We start from the raw sequence: 19,013 nt of genomic DNA on the forward strand, positions 1-19,013 counted from the left end.
AATATCATTACTGATAGCTTTGGAAGCGACAATGTGAAATTGGTGTGTGCATTTACATTTACTGAATTGAGAAACAGGCACTTACTGTGATTATAAAGTAAGCTTAGTTTCACGGTCTGTGTTTTCTTTTATGTTGTAGTTTTTTTAGGGCCTTACCGATTAATCGGCTGACCGAATAAACCGGACAGTTATGGCCCTTCAAACACCGCCCAAAATAATCGTCCGGGTGGCCGATGTTCGCAGATTCTTTTTACCTTTATGTAGAGTACACTAACCATTTACAGCAGTTATAGACAAGTAACACTTCTCTCATTATTTATTACTCTGAAATCAATAACCTCGTATCCCCTAATATATATAATGAAATTTGTTGATAAAGTCATTCTATGGAACTGCCATTCGAAACAAAGCAAATCTTAAATTTTACGAACAATGTTTAGGTGAGCAATGCAAGTTGTGCAAGGAATTGACCTGAATGTCACTCTAGCCTCGTTTCCACCGACGGTATCTACTCTGCTCTACTCTACTCTACTCTACTCCACTCGGCTCCACACCCAAAAAAGTACGTCCCCACTGCCACTGCCACTACCCGGGAGCCCCAACTCATCTCGCTAGAGCTGTCATGTTACAGCGACTGTAGCTAGCGTGCACTGCACACACTGACAAAAACAATGGAACACATTTTTGTTCCTCATGGACCCATCCAGCTGCCTCTGCACATCTTGATCAGATAGTAATGTTAAAAAGGTTTGCACCTCCTCAAAAGTCCAAGTATTCATCTGATTGGAAGTCATTCTTTTCCCCCTCTTCGTCAATCGTCGTTCATGGCGCCTGTTTTCCCAGGTTGGTGGTTTGCGCTGCCGCACATTGATAAAGATTGTCTCAGACCAATCATTGGCCTCCAAAATATTTATGTCACATTTTAGAACCGGGATACTTTTTTTAGACCCACAATGTAGTAGGTACCGAAAAAAGCTAGTAGAGTAGAGTAGAGCTGGGTAGATTGGTCGGTGGAGACTGAACTTTTGTCAAGTAGAGTAGAGTAGAGTAGAGTAGAGTAGAGTAGAGTAGAGTAGAGTAGAGTAGAGTAGAGTAGAGTAGGGTACATACATACCGTTGGTGGAAAACGGTTTATTTTACAGACAACCTAAAGTCACAGTTTGCTTAAAAAAATAATAAAATAAAAATATATTGCAACATAAGTCAAACATAAATCTTTAATATGATGCATATTCAACTAGTGGTAACACAAACAGACATTTGACAAAGATTAATGTCCACCAAAACGACTTTATATTAGAACTATGTTACTCTGGCTAGAAGGAGATACAAACATAAGACACTAAGGTGTTTCGTGAAATGTCTCAGCTGGGAGAGCGAATGTGGCCTTATTTGCTTCTTTTAAGACTGTATGAGTCAGGATTGAAGTTGCATTATTGTGGCAGGTTTGGGCTACCTTTATTCACCGCCAATGCCAAGGTCACTGTCATTGCCCAAAGGCCATACATCAGGCAACAGAGTGGGCCTCCACTGCCGAATGAGAAGTAGGCTGAGTGATGGAGGAGGGGAGACCTAATAGATAAAGAAGGGGGTCGTGGGACTCTGCCTTAGTGCACGCACAAAGGTCAAACTTTCCCAGCTACACTCCCCCTCCCCATCAACCAGCCCCCAACACCTTTGACCCTTTTGCTTCTAAGTCAATGTAGAAACAGAGGGAGAAAGAGAGCGAGCAAGGGTGCAAAGGGAAACACACCCACCCGGAGTCAGTCACAACAAAAGGGGCCTCAGTCTCAGAGAACTCATTTGGTCGAGAGAACAAACACTCAGGCCACCTTCACACAGTAGAGCCACCACAGACTGCACATCCCCAGTGCCTCTGCTTGTTCCCAGCCAATCAGCTGCCCCGTAGTTCACCAGCAACAATAGGTGCCGCTCTGCTCCCAGAGGTTACAAGACACACAAACACGTGGGGAGAGTGGCAGCTGAGGCACAGAGAGGACCGGCTGCCTAAATGATCACCCTTTAACAACACACACAATTGGACTCACGACACCACCCATTTCAACAACAACAACAACAAAAAAAACAAACGGTTCATATTGGGAACCGACCAGTAATCAGTACACTGTAACGTATTTCTGTACATTTACGGTGAATTTACAATAATATCTTAAAGGACATCAACTCAAACATATTTTTTTCAAGAATATGTTCTATGCAAGCCCACTAGTTGAAACAAGGCATTCTGATGAATATTGTGTTTGTGGAATAAAAGTTAATCCACTCGTTTTTAGACAGCTTCGGAAAACAGGGCAGCTGCGATTGGTCATTACCTGAGCCGTAATTAGTTGTGATGTCATTTTCAGTCGATAGAAATGACAAAATGGCCGCCCCCTGAGATGGCTAAAAAGGGGTGGATTTTGCTGCTTAACTCATATTCCACAAATGCAATATTAATCAGAATGCCGTGTTTCAACTAGTGGGCCTGCTGGGAACATCTTGTTGAAAAAAATATGTTTGGGCTGATTTCCCCCCTTTAAGGTTTTTAAGGTTCCACACCCCCGCCTCCCCAAAAAAAGCGTACGTGCTTGACATTATTTCAAGATTCTTAGCTGGCTAATTTCCTATGCATATCCACTTATCGGCTGGGAGTATCGTGAGTGAGGAGTGGATGCCCGTTCGAACTTAGAATTGCATGGCTAATGCTTTTTCAATGATAGATCACGTAGAGTTTGTCATGGCATATTTGGGGATTCATGCATCTGTTATGCGTTGCCATAGTGCCTGCCTCCGTCAAATATTGTTATGTGGACAAACCACCAATCTCTCAGGCGAAGACGCAATATTGGAAGAGACAAACTGACTTAAAACCCAGCTGTTTACCAGAGAGTGCTTTTGCAGATTGTAAACTGATACTCCAGCATTTGGTCAGCCTTGTGCAGCCAGTGACTTGGCCTCTGCTCTCTCTTCTTTCACCTTTGCACTCTATTAATGAAGAGCTCCTCCCATGAGACTTCAAACCAGACCAAAGGAATTTTAGGCCCCCTTTTCATTTGTTTGTTTGAGACTAGCAAGGGTGGTCCAGAGGCGCGAGGAGGCCAACACATATTTTACTAACAAAGTCCTTCTTTGCGGGTCAGACAATGGTCCAATTTCAACAGTGAACTTAATTTCAAAACATATATGTCTCGTTGATTGATTTGACTTCACTGACTTGATGCTTTGTCAAGTTTTCTTCAAATATATCCTAATTTCATACAATAACATTACTTATTAGTCAGCATTTCAAAGTTGAAGTCTGTCCTACAGGCATGAGTTGGGATTTTTTTTTTCTTGAATCAGTTTTCGTGGTACGATATAGAAAAACAAGGCACGTCTTTTGGTGCTATCTACATCCCTCATTCATGTTCTGCCTGTGACATGTTCCGATAAATAATATTAATGAATAAATACAAATTAATAAGAACTTTACTTGTGATTGATTGTGAGTATGTTCAAGTTGTGGAATTTTAAATGTATGTTTTGAGATTGGAATTGATCCTGTTAGTTATTGTTTACCTTATACTTTTTACACTTTATTTTTCAGTTACATTTGTTTAACATGAAATTATTTTTTTTCCCATTCTGTTCACACACGTCAATGTAGTGTATTTGTGTGTATCAGCACATCAAGAAAGACATAACCTTTTTGTGTCTCCCAACTGTCTCCTCTCTTGCTTGCCTAGTTTAGTGGCTTGATTTGCCAAGTGATTGTGTGTGCACCAGTGGATATTTTTAGAGTCCCTTGGTTCCCATTCTATTCCACAAAGTAGCTCATCCCTCAAGTTAGCTCTGTGCTAACTGCAAATTGTTGTGGCTTTCCACTTGCGCATGTGTACCATGCATGGCGAGAGGACCTGTCAGCAGAGCTCAACAGGAAAGCACCCCAACAACTTTGTGCTAAATATTGTTGGATTTTCTGTTATTTCTTCACATCAGAAACAGTTCTCATCCCTCAGCGAAGCTAACAAGCATCTTTCTCATCACGATGTATTTGCAGCATTCTCAATACATCTCAATACTCAATCCATTACAATTTAAAAGAGTAACTACTGATTACATTTTAAAGGGTTGAAAATGTTTTACCTGGATTGGAAATGTAATTTCAGTGCTGATAAATAATTTCCTTCTTTGTGCTATTCCCTCACAAGGCTGAAGTATAGTAAGCCAATTAGGTATTGAATGATGTGGTGAAACATGTTTAAAATTGTTAATAAGAGTACATTATTGAATGCCACGGTATTACTAGGAAGTAGTATGTCCATAACAATAAACAGATCCATTCTGCTTTGTAGGTAAGAGAAAAAAAACAAGCACTATCTCGATGGGCATAGGAGACAGACAGAGAACCAGGAATGTTGCGCTTCTATTATGTCTCACTACTCCGGGTAAACCGAAGAGCACACACACAGAAAATAAAGAACATAATGTTGTCACATTTAAAGGTAATGAGTGCTGTTGTAGTCTTTGTAAATGGGGCATGCAATGTAGCAAAGGTGATCAGTATTTATATCACTAACAATGTTGAGCAAACCTCAGTTAAAGAACGATGTTGGCTTTTTGCTGCCATTAGTAAGTTCTGTGTAAATAAGTGAGAGAGCATAATCTTGACTTTTGACTATCTTAAATGGAAAAGAGGCTAGGAAGAGTGTATAAATTAAAGAAATATTTGCTGTCACTCTCGCTTGTATAAATGTGCTCTAAAGAAGACCAGATTTTTTTTATTAATTTTTGTTTCTTTTACTTCTTTCCAACAAATTCATGGTCATTTCAATTGACAGTTGAGCTTTCATTTGCACTTGTTAGTCCTGTTTTTTAACTCTGTTTCACCGTAAAATCCATCCATTACCTATACCGCTTATCCTCACAACAGGGTCCGGGCGTGCTGGAGCCTATCCCAGCTGTCTTCGGGCAGTAGGCGGGGGACACCCTGAATTAGTTGCCAGCCAATTGGAGGACACACAGAGACAAACATCCGCACTCACAATCACACATAGGGGAAATTTCGAGTGTCCAATCAACCTACCGTGCATGTTTTTGGAATGTGGGAGGAAACCGGAGTGCCCGGAGAAAACCCATGCAGGCATGGGGAGAACATGCAAACTCCACACAGGGAGGCCGGCCGGAATCGAACCCACGACCTCTGAGCGTCTCACTGTAAAATGTGATACAGTGATATATATATATATATATATATATATATATATATATATATATATATATATATATATATAGATATTATGACATAAAAAAGTGTAAACATACAGTCACGTCTTTAACATACAGTCACGTCTTTTGCTACTTTCTAAACTTGTCATTTTAGATGCTAAGGCAAAGTAGTAGACGTTCGTTCTCCTCCTAAAATAACATTGCCTTATTTTGCAATAATGATTTTTATTGTGAACTAACGCTATAAAAAGTGAAAACTTGCAACAAAACATAGTATTGTGTTATTACGCAATCTTAAATATTTTTCCTGAAGTACCCTGGCTTGCTCCGGTCCGTGCTTCATCATCATCATCATCTCATCACAATGCTGGTTACCAGCAGCTGGCAGCTATCCACTTACGATACTCCAAACCGGTAAGTGGATGTGCATAGGAAATTAGCCAGCTAATGAGCTTGAAATAATGTCATGCACGGACGCTTTTTTTGGGGGGGGGTTTGGGCGGAATGACGCAATGCAAGGACGGAAGTGGTTTAAAATGACGAGCACAGACAGAGTTGGAGGACATGAGGGTGCCCAGGTCACAGACGGAGGACGGCCCAGCAAAAAAGGGTAAAGCCACTGCAAAGCACTTCGCCAAACTAAACTCGAGAACAGCCCGTGGATGAGCAAGTCTGCGACCAACAGGCTGACGAATGTTCTTGCAAAGCGAATAGCGATGAACTGCAGACCGATCAACATAGTTGAAGGCAAGGGATTCAATGAGGCGTTGCAAACAGCGTCCAATGACCCATCGTACAAACCGCCGTGCAACAAACAACAAACAAACCAAAAAAACATTATATCCTGTTAAAACAATTGGGCAACAGTGGATGCAATGCAATATAATGGCATTTGCTGTTTATCACATCTGAAAAAGTCTCACCATATGTGCAATTTGTTATTATCATTATTATTATTATTTAATATTACTTATGGAAAGAAATTGGAATTGTAAAGAAAAAAAGCATGCCAGTGTTTTTTTTTTTTAAATAAAATAAATAAATTAAAATTCTGCTACAACACAGTTGCCAAGCCGCTTCATAAGAAGTTGTGTCACCATATAAATATCATTTATACACTACATTTCCCCACCTTCTTTAAATCACACATCTCCCTCCCAGCCATTTAGTAATTACCAGGAAACATGTGTAATTACGCAGATGAGGTCAAGGCTCTTGGGTACAGATATAAATTCCATGTTTCCCAACTTCTACTGACCCAGTGACATAAAGATGGGGAGGTGCTGACCATAAATAAGGGGAATACTGCTTCAAAATCAGCTCATTTGTCAGCCCAAAGAAATGACGAAAGATTGTCAAAGCCCAGCTCCTTGCACGGAATGTCAAAGTGAGAAATATTCTGAACGGACACAATGCAAAATGGTTGATGATAGAGTTAAAATCCTCTTTTCATTCGGTCACTGTCACATAAATGTTCAAATTCAATGAACATGGTATCTTCTCATCCATTTTATTTACAAACCACATGAGGCTAATATTTCACCTGGGCTTTAAACCCCAATATTGGGATGTTTTGCGAGGATTAGCAAAACAAATGCAGCCACTTCAGTGTTTAAATGTCAAAACAAGCTTATGTGGCATTTGGTTGGCTAATCTATGAGACAGAGCTGTGAGTTAACCGAAAGGAGCATTGGCAGAAAGGAGGTGCGGTGAGGGCGGGGCTTGGCTCAAAGAACAAAGGGAGCTGCAAGGAGAGGTAGGGATGGCGCTTCACCGTTCACCCAGCAGGAAGCCATGAAAGGGGTTGAAACAGGAAGGTCGAAGGGTAATGGCCAGCTACCAATTGACACTCTAGATGCACATACACATGCACATGTATGCATGAGTACTCCATAAATCACTGTTACTTCTTGCAGTGTGCTCGCATCTGCTCCTTCCACCGTGCAGTGTGATGAAACAGTTCATCCTCCACTAAAGCTGCTCACATTGCTCCTATCAACTCTTAGTGCGCCTCACATTTATTCACATGAAGTGAGAAGTTGTATTTTCACCATGGGGCAGGAGTACAAACAGAGACAATTTTACGAGCAGCCTCTCACTTCTCCTATTTCATCCTTGATTGATGTGTCTTTTTCATCTAGCTCTCACTCAGAAGTCTACAGTTAGAGCTGTAGTAAAACACACATTTTGGAATTTAACGGTAGAAGTTGTAACACCACTGGCTATGGGCTCTTGGGGAGTATCATATGTAATACTTTGATATATAAATATATATATTTTTTGTTTTGTTCATGATTGACCTTTTATGACACTTCACATTATGGCTTTTCGGTTTATTTTTTAACTGGGCACAGCTGTTGCCTCCATAGAATACACGTGAAAAAAGAATGCCCTGAAAAAGTGTTGACTCTTTTCAATTAATTTTAGTCATATATACAAAAGAAAGTCATTTCAATTGATCCTAAAAGCTATTTCGTAACAGGGGGGCTTTTGTGCTGTGTTGCCTGGTGACGCTGGTGTGCAGTGGGGGAGGGGGCAGAGGCCCTGGCTAAGTCCACTGTACCAAGCTTGTCATTCATTGAAATGATAAAAAGCTTCCAGCGTCAAAGCTAATGTGAAAGGACCTAGAATTTGAGGCTAAAGTTAGCGAGAGGCCGGCAAGAGAAAGTGGCCATCAAAGGAGATAACGTTTAGGGCAAAAAATGTTTCCTGAGCAGTACGGCGATTTAGAGGGGCAACGGGGAGTCCGCCCTACATAAGCCCCTGACTGTGAGCTCACACAAATGGCTGTCAAGCTAATAAAAAGTAAAATTTATGGAGGGAGGTAGTGTGGCGACTAAGACGAACGTTTTATCCACCGGGAGGGCTATAAAGAGGCTTCACACAAGCCATTGCATCGCAGTGGTACAAGTCAGAGCTCTGTTGTAGGAGGGAATGTAACACAGCAAATTACCTCAGAACCACAAAGAGAACATCAGCATTAACAAACACTTGGAAGAGAAAAAGAAACAAACACTAGTTAGCCATCTTTGTCTGAGAATCACTTATTCAAAGTCTTTGGTCTAAAAGATTAGACCTCGTATTGAAGACCTAGACAAAACTAGTATGACACAGGAGCTATTGAATAAGGCACAGAACCTCCTCAAATGCTCCTTAAAATGAGTACACAATTAAAAATATTCTGGCAAATGTTTAGCCTGATTACATCCATCCATTCTCTCAGCCGCTGTACCCTCACGGGTGTGTTGGAGCCTCTCCCTGCTGACTTTGGACAGTAGGGGGGGTACACCCTGAACTGATTGCCAGCCAATCGCAGTAGCCTGATTACAATTCCCGACCAAAGTCAGAAAAGGACAGATTATCTGATATTTCAGGATTATGAGTATAGATTATCTGGTGGTACTTCTGGTTTGGGAGAAGACACATTGATTTTTAATGTTTAGTTTGTGGTGTTTCCAAAAACATGCATGGTAAATTGATTGGACACTCTAAATTTCCCCCGCTTACTGCCCGAAAATAGCTGGGATAGGCTCCAGCACGCCCGCGACCCGTGTGAGGATAAGCGGTATGGATAATGGATGGATGAATAGTGGCATCCGTAGTGTTAGGGGTCAAAACTGACCCATATAGATTTATGGTAGGATAAAGACAAAAAGTCAAATCTTTCTTATAAAAACAACTTAATTTTAATCAGAATTGCATATGCAGATGAAAATTAAACCATGGATGGATGGATGGATAGTTTGTAGTGTTGGTTATCTCATAGTATACCATTCACTATGGGGTATATTGTCCAATGTGGGAAAGACCTAAATCTGCCATTTACACACCTTCATGCCAGATACGAGCTCTGCATGGCGCAACCCTAATATGTGTGTGTTCTCTGTCAAGTATGGCATTCTCCCGTCGACTTAAGAATTTTTCTTACATGCTTCAGAGGCTGTAGCAAATGAAACAACCTGAGAAGGTGAAACATCCTTGCACTTGAAGTTTGGATGAAGTTGCAACATATATGCCACACGTACAGTTAAAAACAGTCGGGTTAAAAATAACACAATTTTGGGTAAAAAATGGACCGATCCACTAATTGGGTCAATTTGACCCACTTACTTGCATTGTTTTGTACAAAACAACCCAAAAGGTTGGGCTACCCATTTTTTAATTTTCAAAAAGTTGGATCAAACTGACCCAAGTAGTGGATCAGTCCATTTTCTACCCAAAATTGTGTTATGTATAACTCAACTGTTTTTAGAGTGCAATATTAATACTGTAAAGACTTCCACAAAGCTATCACATGTAAACTGCCAATGTCACAATGTGTTTTTGTTTGCGTTCTTGTCTTTCTTTTTTTTTTTTTTTTTTTTTAATAAGAGTCTCACGCAGTTGGCATACTGCACACCTACACTGACTTGTGAAGGCTGTTTATCAGAGAACAAATGGAAGAAAAGAGGAGTGTGATAATGGCGCAGTGGAAGACAACAACGCGTACAGTATATTGACCGCATTTAGACACCCTGGGGCTCACGTTGAATGTATTCAAAGATTCTGTATGGACAGTGAGTCTTTTGGAGGATTAGCTCTTTAGCCACATCCATCCCCCCCATACTTTGTGCCTTATTAATGCCAAACGACATTTGCTTATTAAAGTAACAAGCTAATTGATTTCAACAATCTAGAGCAGGTGTGTCCAAACCCAGTCCTCGAGGGCCGCTGTCCTGCCTGTTTTAGATGTCTCCCGAGTCCAACACACCTGATTCAAATGATCAAGATCGTTACCAGGCTTCTTCAGAGCTTGTTGGTGAGCTGATGATTTCAATCAGGTGTGTTGGATTAATGAGTCATATAAAACACTCAGAAGATCGGCCTCCGAGGACCGGAACTTGGCATGCCTGATCTAGAGCATGGTAGGCAGAGCGTTTTCTTTATTGATTGGCCTCCAAACATGCATTCAGTCATAAGAGCTGTGTTGGGTGTAGTTAAATTACTTTTATTAGATGTATTTAACACAGAATACAAAATCATGCTCTCCTTTAAAGTGTAAGTGCAGCCAAAGAAGTCTGCATACCCTGAATCCCTACTTTACCTAGAGGACCTTTTTAAGTTTAAAGTGTCCTTTTCTTTTTCAAAGATTTTAAGCACATTCACAAGTCTCTGAAAAAGAAAATCCATGTTCATTGACTTCCAGACAGCCTCCGTTGTCAATGAATCTTTGAACCTCTTTGATATGTCTGCATTCTTACCAATTTATGAGTGGTGGGTGTGTCAGAAATCTGGATGGAAGAATATGTCGAAATGAAAAATGCTCATGCCTAGGCACTTAAAGTAGAAACTTACTTGCCAATGGGAGACTACAACCCTATTAGGACGCGTACCTTTTATTTTAATCAAGATATGACATTTTCATACAGTTTCATCTCTAGTGGGGTCTCTCAAATTTAAAAAATAGTAAAGAGTTTAAATAGCCTGGTGATGGAAGGGTATGCAAGTCTCCACTGTATCACTAATGTACTTCGTATAACTTCCATACGTGTAAAATAAAGCAATGAAACAAAACTAATGAGGATAAGTGGTATAGAAAATGGATGGATGGATAAATACAGTAAAAAAGTCATGAGAACGCCTCAAAGCAAAGCACTTAGAGAATTAAATGAGCACACGGCAATCTACAGTTTAAGGACATTATGAAAACAGTGCTAAGACGGTAACTGTTATTATCCTCAAAATAACAAAAATGCAAATAATCCAGCAAATCGATTGTCATTATTCTTTTGGAGATATGATTTTTGCCACACAAATTGCATAGATTTTTTAACAGTCCGTCCTCGTCCCTCCTTCCTTATTCATAAAAATAATCATCCTCCAACCCCATCCGTCCTAGTCCTTTTACAGCACTTTCGTCCTTACATTACATCAGTATTGTGAGTGGATTGAATTGTTCACAACTGTTTAACCAAGATAGCATTTAGCTGCCAACTTCACGCAGGTCGGTCACTTGACCAGAGCCCGCCAGGGGACATTACGATAATATTTAAGATTGCTTTATAAAGCAATACCATTGTGTTGTATAGTCAAATGTTTGCGGAGCGTGCTGGAGCCTATCCCAGCTGTCCTCGGGCAGTAGGCGGGGGACACCCTGAATTGGTCGCCAGCCAATCGCAGGGCACATAGAGACAAACATCCGCACTCACAATCACACCTAGGGGCATTTTAGTGAGTCCAATCAACTTACCATGCATGTTTTTGGAATGTGGGAGTACCCAGAGAAAACCCACGCAGGCACGGGGAGAACATGCAAACTCCACACAGGGAGGCCGGAGCCGGGATCAAACCCACGACCTCTGAACTGTGAGGCAGACGTACTAACCTGTCGGCCACCGTGCCGCCTCATTGAAAATAATGAAAGGTTATTTTAGGAGGACACGAAAGATGTAATTGTCGCCTGTGCCAACGCGGGAGTATAAAAAAAGCCTAAAGAAGCCTTTCGCTGAGTAGGTTGAGATGAACTTTGGTCACCACGCGACCACGTCACACGCATGAGGGCCGATTAGTGGGCCGGACTAAAATCCACCTCTTGCTTAGTCCGCCCCTTTTTTTTCAAACGTTTCACCACCCGTCCTCCGCCCCACAAAATGGGCGTCCGTCCGGGATGGAGGGACGGTTCGTTCCGCCCCCGGGATGGAATGCCCAGCTCTGGTAACTTTACACAAAATTCCAGGTATAGTACTATTCAAAATAACTTTCAATATGCTTACATTCCATTTGAAAAATATCAAATTAAATTTAATTAATTAATTCAGAAAATGAACTGCCAAATCCAAATGCCCCTGTTTGTACAAATTGATCAACATTGTTGAGAAAAATATGACAGTAATATCACACTTAGTTGGAATAGCTTTCTTGTATCACTACATGTAAATCATCTGGCTCTAGATCTATTTAGTGAGCATCAACGAAGGGACCTTTCATTTTTGTATTTCTTGTCAACAAATGTTTTCAAAGATGAATGGTCACGGTCACACAGCTGTCAAGGCGCCAGCATATCCTGCAAAACCTTAGCATGCCTCATGCATGTATGAGGTATTAAATGTATTTATGACATTTTTTACAAGCTGCCTGGCAATGTTTTCAAACTAATTCAAATAAATCAAACTACAGGCTTAATGCTGATATTGTACATTTGCAGAAATGTGCTTGAAAGTGACATTTGGAATGAAAAGTCAGTCGTAGAGGTCTTTGTTCTAGTGCTGTTGCCTTTCATGCAGATGACATGCGTTCGATTTTTAGTCAGTACCCCAAAACCAAGCCAAGGTCAGTCCCAAGCCTGAGTAAAATTTAAAACAGGAATACATTACATTGGGAAGGGCATCCAGTGCAATACTTTTGCCAAACCAATCATGCAAGTGCGTTGTGGTGCCCCCTGATGGGACAAGCTGAAATTCACAACAGTTTTAGAGATCTTCAAAGGTTGGATGTGTTTTCTGATGCAGGAAGGCCTTGACCAGTGAAATGTCCATCCTAACATCCGTGTCTCATTGAATATAAAAGCCTGTTTGGTTACAACAGCACAGCAGTGTGCTGCCTACACAGAGCTTTTGCATCAGTCGGCTTCCCTGAGCCTTTGTCCGTCTCTCTAGTCTAGGACATATAAAACAAGTGTTTTCAGAGTGTCTGAGCTCAGCAATACAAAAAAGAATACAGTTCCATTAAATCTGCTGTAAATTCTCAGCATGAATGCGTAATATATTGAAACGTGGACATCATATGTGCCAAAGTGACAAAGCAAGTTGTATGAGCATTTTAAATAAAGAGATGTAAAGAGTTTTTCATCCTAACTACCAGTGAGTGGGCTGCAGGGCTTCTTAAAGCTCATTGCACTTACAAAGCAACACGAAGACACTCAGCATGAGGGCTTGTTAATACAAAACTCAAAGACCTGAAGTAGCAGCGTCAGATAGCTCATTACACCCATAATAAAATATGCAACTCATGCCCATAGTCTACCCCAAAGCCTGGGATTAAGTAATGCAATATTTCAATTTTACTGTATTAACTTGTTAGGAAAGTAGTCACTGATAGTGTAGTGGTACACGCGCCCGAGTTGTGTGCGGGCAGTGTGGGATCGATTCCCACTCTGTGGTGGTTTCTGTGTGTGTGCCCTGCTAATAGGGTTGAGTCAGGAAGGGCATCCGGCGTAAAATGCTTTGTCAAATCGTTGATGCGAATCGAGCGTGCACTTGATTCGCTGTGGCGACCCCTGAGGGGACAAGCCGAAAGGATAACGACAACAACTTGTTCGGATCTCCCAATAAAATCTATCTTAATGGTTGTGTTTGAACTAGAGGGTGAGATGGAAGTGGATTTTCACTCCCATCCCATCCCTGTCCCAAAGAAAAAATCCCGGAACATAGTAAAAAAAAAAAGAAAAAATCCTGTCCTGTCCCATCCCATCCCGTCCCAGTGGAAACGACTCCTATTCCGTCCTGGAGATTTTAGAGACTAGAGATTTTGGAGACCTTTCCCGGACATGAGCTAGGCGTAGTGGTGGAGCTCGAAGGCGAGCGTCTAGTGGCCGGTGGCCGTGCCTGCACCCAAGGCTGTCCAATCCTCAGCTACAGAAGCTGGCTCTAGAGACGTAGAATGTCACCACTATGGCAGGTAAAGAGCCTGAGCTGGTGTGCGAGGCAGAGAAGTTCCGACTAGATATAGTCGGACTCGCCTCCACACCCAGCTTGGGCTCTGGTACCAGTCCTCCCGAGAAAGGTTGGACTTTATACCACTCTGGAGTTACCCATGGTGAGAGACGCAGAGCAGGTGTGGGCATATTTATTGCCCCCTGGCTTAGCGCATGTACAGTACATTGGGTTTCATTCCAGTGGATGAGAGGGTACCCTCCCTCCATCTTCGGATGAGGGGATGAGTCTTGACTGTTGACTGACAGCAGTTTAGAGTACCCACCCTTTTTGGAGTCCTTGGAAGGAGTGCTGGAAAGTGCTCCTACTGGAGACTGCATCATTTTGCTGGGTGACTTCAATGCTCACATGGGCAATGACAGTGACAGAGATGGGAAATTCAGGTCCAGAAAGTAAAAACCCTGCCGCAGTTTGTCTTGAGCCACAGGTGCTTCTAATCAACTGAGCTCATTTACCTGCATGTTGAGTAGAAGCATATGTGTCCGTGGCAGGGTTTTATATATTCTAGACCTGGGTTTCCCATTTCTGAACAGTGAGACCTGGAGGGTCGTGATTGGAAGGAACGCCCCACCCCCCCGAACAGAACCCGAGCAGTATTCCTTTACTGGACTTCTTTGCTCATCACGGATTGTCCATAACAAACACTAAATTCAGACATAAGGGTGTCCAAATATGTGCACTTGGCACCAGGACACCCTAGGCCACAGTTCAATGATCGATTTTGTGATTGTGTCACTGGATTTGCGGCTGCATGTTTTGGACACTCAGGTGAAGAGAGGGGCAGAACAGTCAACTGATCACCGCCTGATGGTGTGTTGGCTCCGATGGGGAAGATGCCGGTCCGATCTGGCAGACCCAAACTTATTGTGAGGGTTTGCTGGGAATGTCTGGCAGAATCCCTTGTCAGAAAGAGTTTCAACTCCCACAGACCTTTTCCCACACCCCCGGGGAGGTGACAGACATTGAGTCAGAGTGTTCCAAGTTCCGTGTCTCCATTGTTGAGAGGGCTAACCGGAGTTGTGGCCGTAACGTGGTTGGTGCCTGTCATGGCGGCAGTCCCCGAACTTGTTGGTGGACAGCAATGGTGAGGGATGCCATCAAGCTGAAGAAGGAGTCCTATCGGCAGAGGCAGCTGATGGATACCAGCTGGCCTGGTGGAATTCAGCCTTGATGGTCACCGGGTCAAAAACTTGGGCATGGGAGGAGTTCGACCAGGCTATGGAGAATAACTTTTGGACGGCTTCCAGGAAATTCTGGTCCACCATCCAGCGTCTCAGGAGGTGGAAGCAGTGCACCATCAACACTGTATATAATATGAATAGGGTGCTGTTGACCTCAACATGGGACGTTGTGAATCAGTGGAGAAAATACTTTGAAGACCTCTTCAATTCCAATGACATGCTTTCCCATGAGGAAGCAGAGTCTGGGTACTCTGAGGCGGCCTTTCCTATCACTGGGGTTGAGGTCACTGAGGTGGTTAAACAACTCCTTGGTGGCAAAGCCCCAGAGTGGATGAGATCCGCCAGAGATACTAAAGGCTCTGGATGTTTTGGGGATATCCTGGTTGACAAGCCTTTGCAACATCACATGGACATAAAGGGAAGGGAATTCAGGGGTGCTGGCGAGGAGGGTCCATCAGGAAGTTTAATCTCGGATTCAGAAGAAGCAATGTGGTTTTCGTCCTGGCCGTGGAACAGTGGACCAACTCTACACCCTCAACAGCGTAACTCGAGGGTGCATGAGAGTTCACTCAACCAGTGCTTAGAGATTTAGAGAAGGTGTTTGACCATGTACACTGGGGGATCTTGTAGAGGGTGCACCAGGTGTTTGAGGTATCGGAAGCCCTTTTATGGGCAGTTCGATCCCTGAAAAAACGGTGTCATAATTTGCTCCGCATCGCCGGCAGTAAGTCAGACTCATTGAATGTGAGGATTAGACAATGCAAAGGCTGCCCTTTGTCACTAATTCTCTTCATAACATTTAAGTATAGAATTTCCAGGTGTAGCTGAGGTGTTGAGGACATGCAGATTGGTGGTCTCAGGATTACATCTCTGCTTTTTGCACATGATGTGGCACTGTTGGCTTCTTTAAGGCACGATCTTCAGCATTCACTGGAGTGTTCGCAGCCGAGTGTGAAGCGAAAATCAGCACATCCAAATATGAGACCCTGGTCCTCAGTTGGAAAAGGGTGGAGTGCCCTCTCCAGGTCGGGGATGAGATCCTGCCCCAAGTGGAGTAGTTCAAGTATCTTGGGGATCTTGTTCACGAGTGCGGAGAGGATGGAGCGGGAAATCGACAGGCAGATCGATGATCCTAAGAGCTAAGTTGTCTGGGGCTTAATGCCCCTGGCATGGTCACCCATGGCAAACAGGTCCTAGGTGAGGGACCAGACCAAGCACAGCTCAAATGACCCCTTACGATGAAAAAAATTAATGGATCACATTTTCCCTTGCCCGGACGGCGGTCACCGGGGCCCTGGAGCCAGGCCTGGAGGTGGGTCTCGTTGATGAGTGCCTGGTGGCCGGGCCTGCACCCTTGGGACCAGGCCGGGCTCAGCCCTTCCCATGGGCTCACCACTGGTGGGTGGGGCCAAAGGGGTTGGGTGCCCTGTAAACTGGGCGGCGGTAATAGGCATGAACCTTGGCGGTCCGATCCCCGGCAACCACCTTACTCAATTTGTGAAATATGCTGCTGCAGTGATGAGACATACTATCCTAATTTAAAAGGTTGTGCCAATAAAACGAAATCAGTTTTAGATACAAGTGGCTATGTGATAAGTTGAAAATCACTTGAAAATAGACATCTCTAGCATCAGATACAAAATGTAAACGCTTCTGTGCTTACATGACAACAAGCTAAAGTAATATTGAAAGCTTTTGGATGGTGAAAGTTCAAAGCATCTCTCAATCTTCATTGTATTTTCATGTTTTTTTTTAGTTTGTAAAAACGCTGAAGAGCTCATTAGAACTGCTCTCTACTGTACATGTGATCCCTGCAGTGCAAAACATAAGACACAAGACTTACTGGCTGCTTGGATGCGTGCCTTACGGCTCACCACCAGCCCAAAAGAATTCTGGGCCATACACTCGTAGTCCCCTTCATCTGACGTGTTATCAGATTTGGTCTTGAGGAAGTGGCCAATGAGGAGAGAGCCATTGATGAAGGTGGTGTGATACTGGTCCCGAGTTAGAAGCACACTGTTATGCCTCCATTGTGTTGTGATAGGGGGGGTCCCATCCACCTGGCAATGGAGCATGAGGGGCTGCTCTTGCACTGCAATGATGTCACTTGGCTCCAGGGTGAAGGAGAGCTCTGCATCACACGGCACACCTGGAAGAACACAAGCAAAGATCACAATGCGGTCTTTTCAGTTTCCTGAGCAGAAAGAGACAGGAATCACAGTACAGTATAGGTCAAGGTAAGTGGATAGTTGATACTAATACATAGTTTATTTTAAGGATTCCTGACTTCCTTCACAATCCAAGACAAAAAGACATGGGGCACAAACTAAGGACTCTGCCTTGAATGTGTGACTCAGATCTCAGATTGTGAAGGTCGGTGTACATATTCTTGAGGCCTTTGATGATATCTGCATTATGTCATGTCATGTCATCTTCCAAACCGCTTATCCTATATAGGGTCGCGGGGAGTTGCTGGAGCCTATCCCAGCCGTCAATGGGCGAAGGCAGACTACACCCCGAACTGGTCGCCAGCCAGTCGCAGGGCACACATAGACACTGTCACTGAGCGGGAATCGATCCCACGCTGCCCGCACACAACTCAGGCGTGTGTACCACTACACTATCAGCGGACATGATATCTGCATTATCTTATTGCTTAATCATCCATACTTAAAGTCACCATGGCTTACAAAACAATTACTGAATATCAACCTTTGCATGCAAACAAACAAAGTATGCCCATGTGGCATATCCGTTATGATGGCTCACCATGCACCTCATGAATGAAACACTTTAAATGTGCTACATTACCTCCAGGCAAAAGGGAATGCATATTATATAAAATGAATACAGACTGCAAGTGTACTCATATAATGCACACATTCCCAAAGCTATAGTCTGCCTTCAACGTGTACTAAAAAAGATGACTGGTGGCGACCCTCTATTCATTCAGGGATCTTACATCTTTTCCACAAAAACAAACCACATCCGTGAAATGTGTTTGCACTTTGGGATTTCCTTCATAATATTATGAGCTGCGCCAATGTTCCGTAATTGTGGAATCTGAGGGGTGCAGAGGTGGGACAACAAGAAATAGAGGACATAAACAGCCTAACCTGACTCGGTCCTGTAAAAGAGGAGTTTAGCAGGCTCACTTGGTATCATGTTTCAATTGCTGATGGACTAAGCACTACCAGTCTCTGCCCCAAGGCCCAGGAATCTGGTGCTAGGGGAGGGGAATAGTGGAGGGCCGCAGAGTGGGTGGGGTTAAGGGCACGAGGGTCAAAACAAAGAACCTACATCCACGAAATTTCAGCGCAGAAATGCTTCAGAGTTTGGTTCGGAGAAGGAATTGGCTGAGCACGGTGATCACATAACCACTTAAATGCAAAGAATTTAATCTTTCTCCATGTGGCGCCCTCTTTTTTGCCCCCTCTTTTTTCTCTCAATGAGCACTTTAAGTAAAAGGGCAATGAGACCTCAGAGACATTGGTGCTGTGAAAAACAAGGTGGTTGTAGAAATATTCAACCCTTAGCTGGCAGGTGCTGATTCTTCACTCTAAAAACTGTTGGGTTAAATATAACACAATTTTGGGTCAATAATTGACCGATACACAAATTGGGTCAATTTGACCCACTTTCTTGCATTGTTTTGTACAAAAGAGCCCATTTTTTGGGTGGTTTTGTACAAAACTAACCATTTTTGGGTTGTTTTCTGCAAAAAGAACCCAGAAGGTTGGGTCAAATTGATCCAAGTTGTGGATCGGTCCATTTTTGACCCAAAATTCGGTTATTTTTAACCCAACTGTTTTTAGAGTGTTTTTTCCAAATGATGCAACACACACGTAACTGTAACCCCTTCTCTCTACTTACGTGTTTTCAGGCTGGAAGCACCCAGCGGGACCAACCTAATGTAAACATCCTGCAGCTCAAC

At 42.9% G+C, this 19,013-nt stretch overlaps 1 protein-coding gene across 1 annotated transcript in view; it reads right to left on the minus strand.

The window, feature by feature from the left end:
- Window positions 1-19,013, minus strand: part of igdcc3 (immunoglobulin superfamily, DCC subclass, member 3) — an 82,605-nt gene that overhangs the window by 58,679 nt on the left and 4,913 nt on the right. The window contains exon 2 of the mRNA XM_086026798.1: window positions 16,923-17,228. Coding sequence (XP_085882924.1) covers window positions 16,923-17,228 — 306 coding nt within the window. The remainder of the gene's footprint in view (window positions 1-16,922; window positions 17,229-19,013) is intronic.

Source organism: Filicampus tigris, chromosome 3 (genome assembly GCF_054856515.1).
Source record: "Filicampus tigris isolate MCC_2025a chromosome 3, RoL_Ftig_1.0, whole genome shotgun sequence".
Classification (NCBI taxonomy): domain Eukaryota; kingdom Metazoa; phylum Chordata; class Actinopteri; order Syngnathiformes; family Syngnathidae; genus Filicampus; species Filicampus tigris.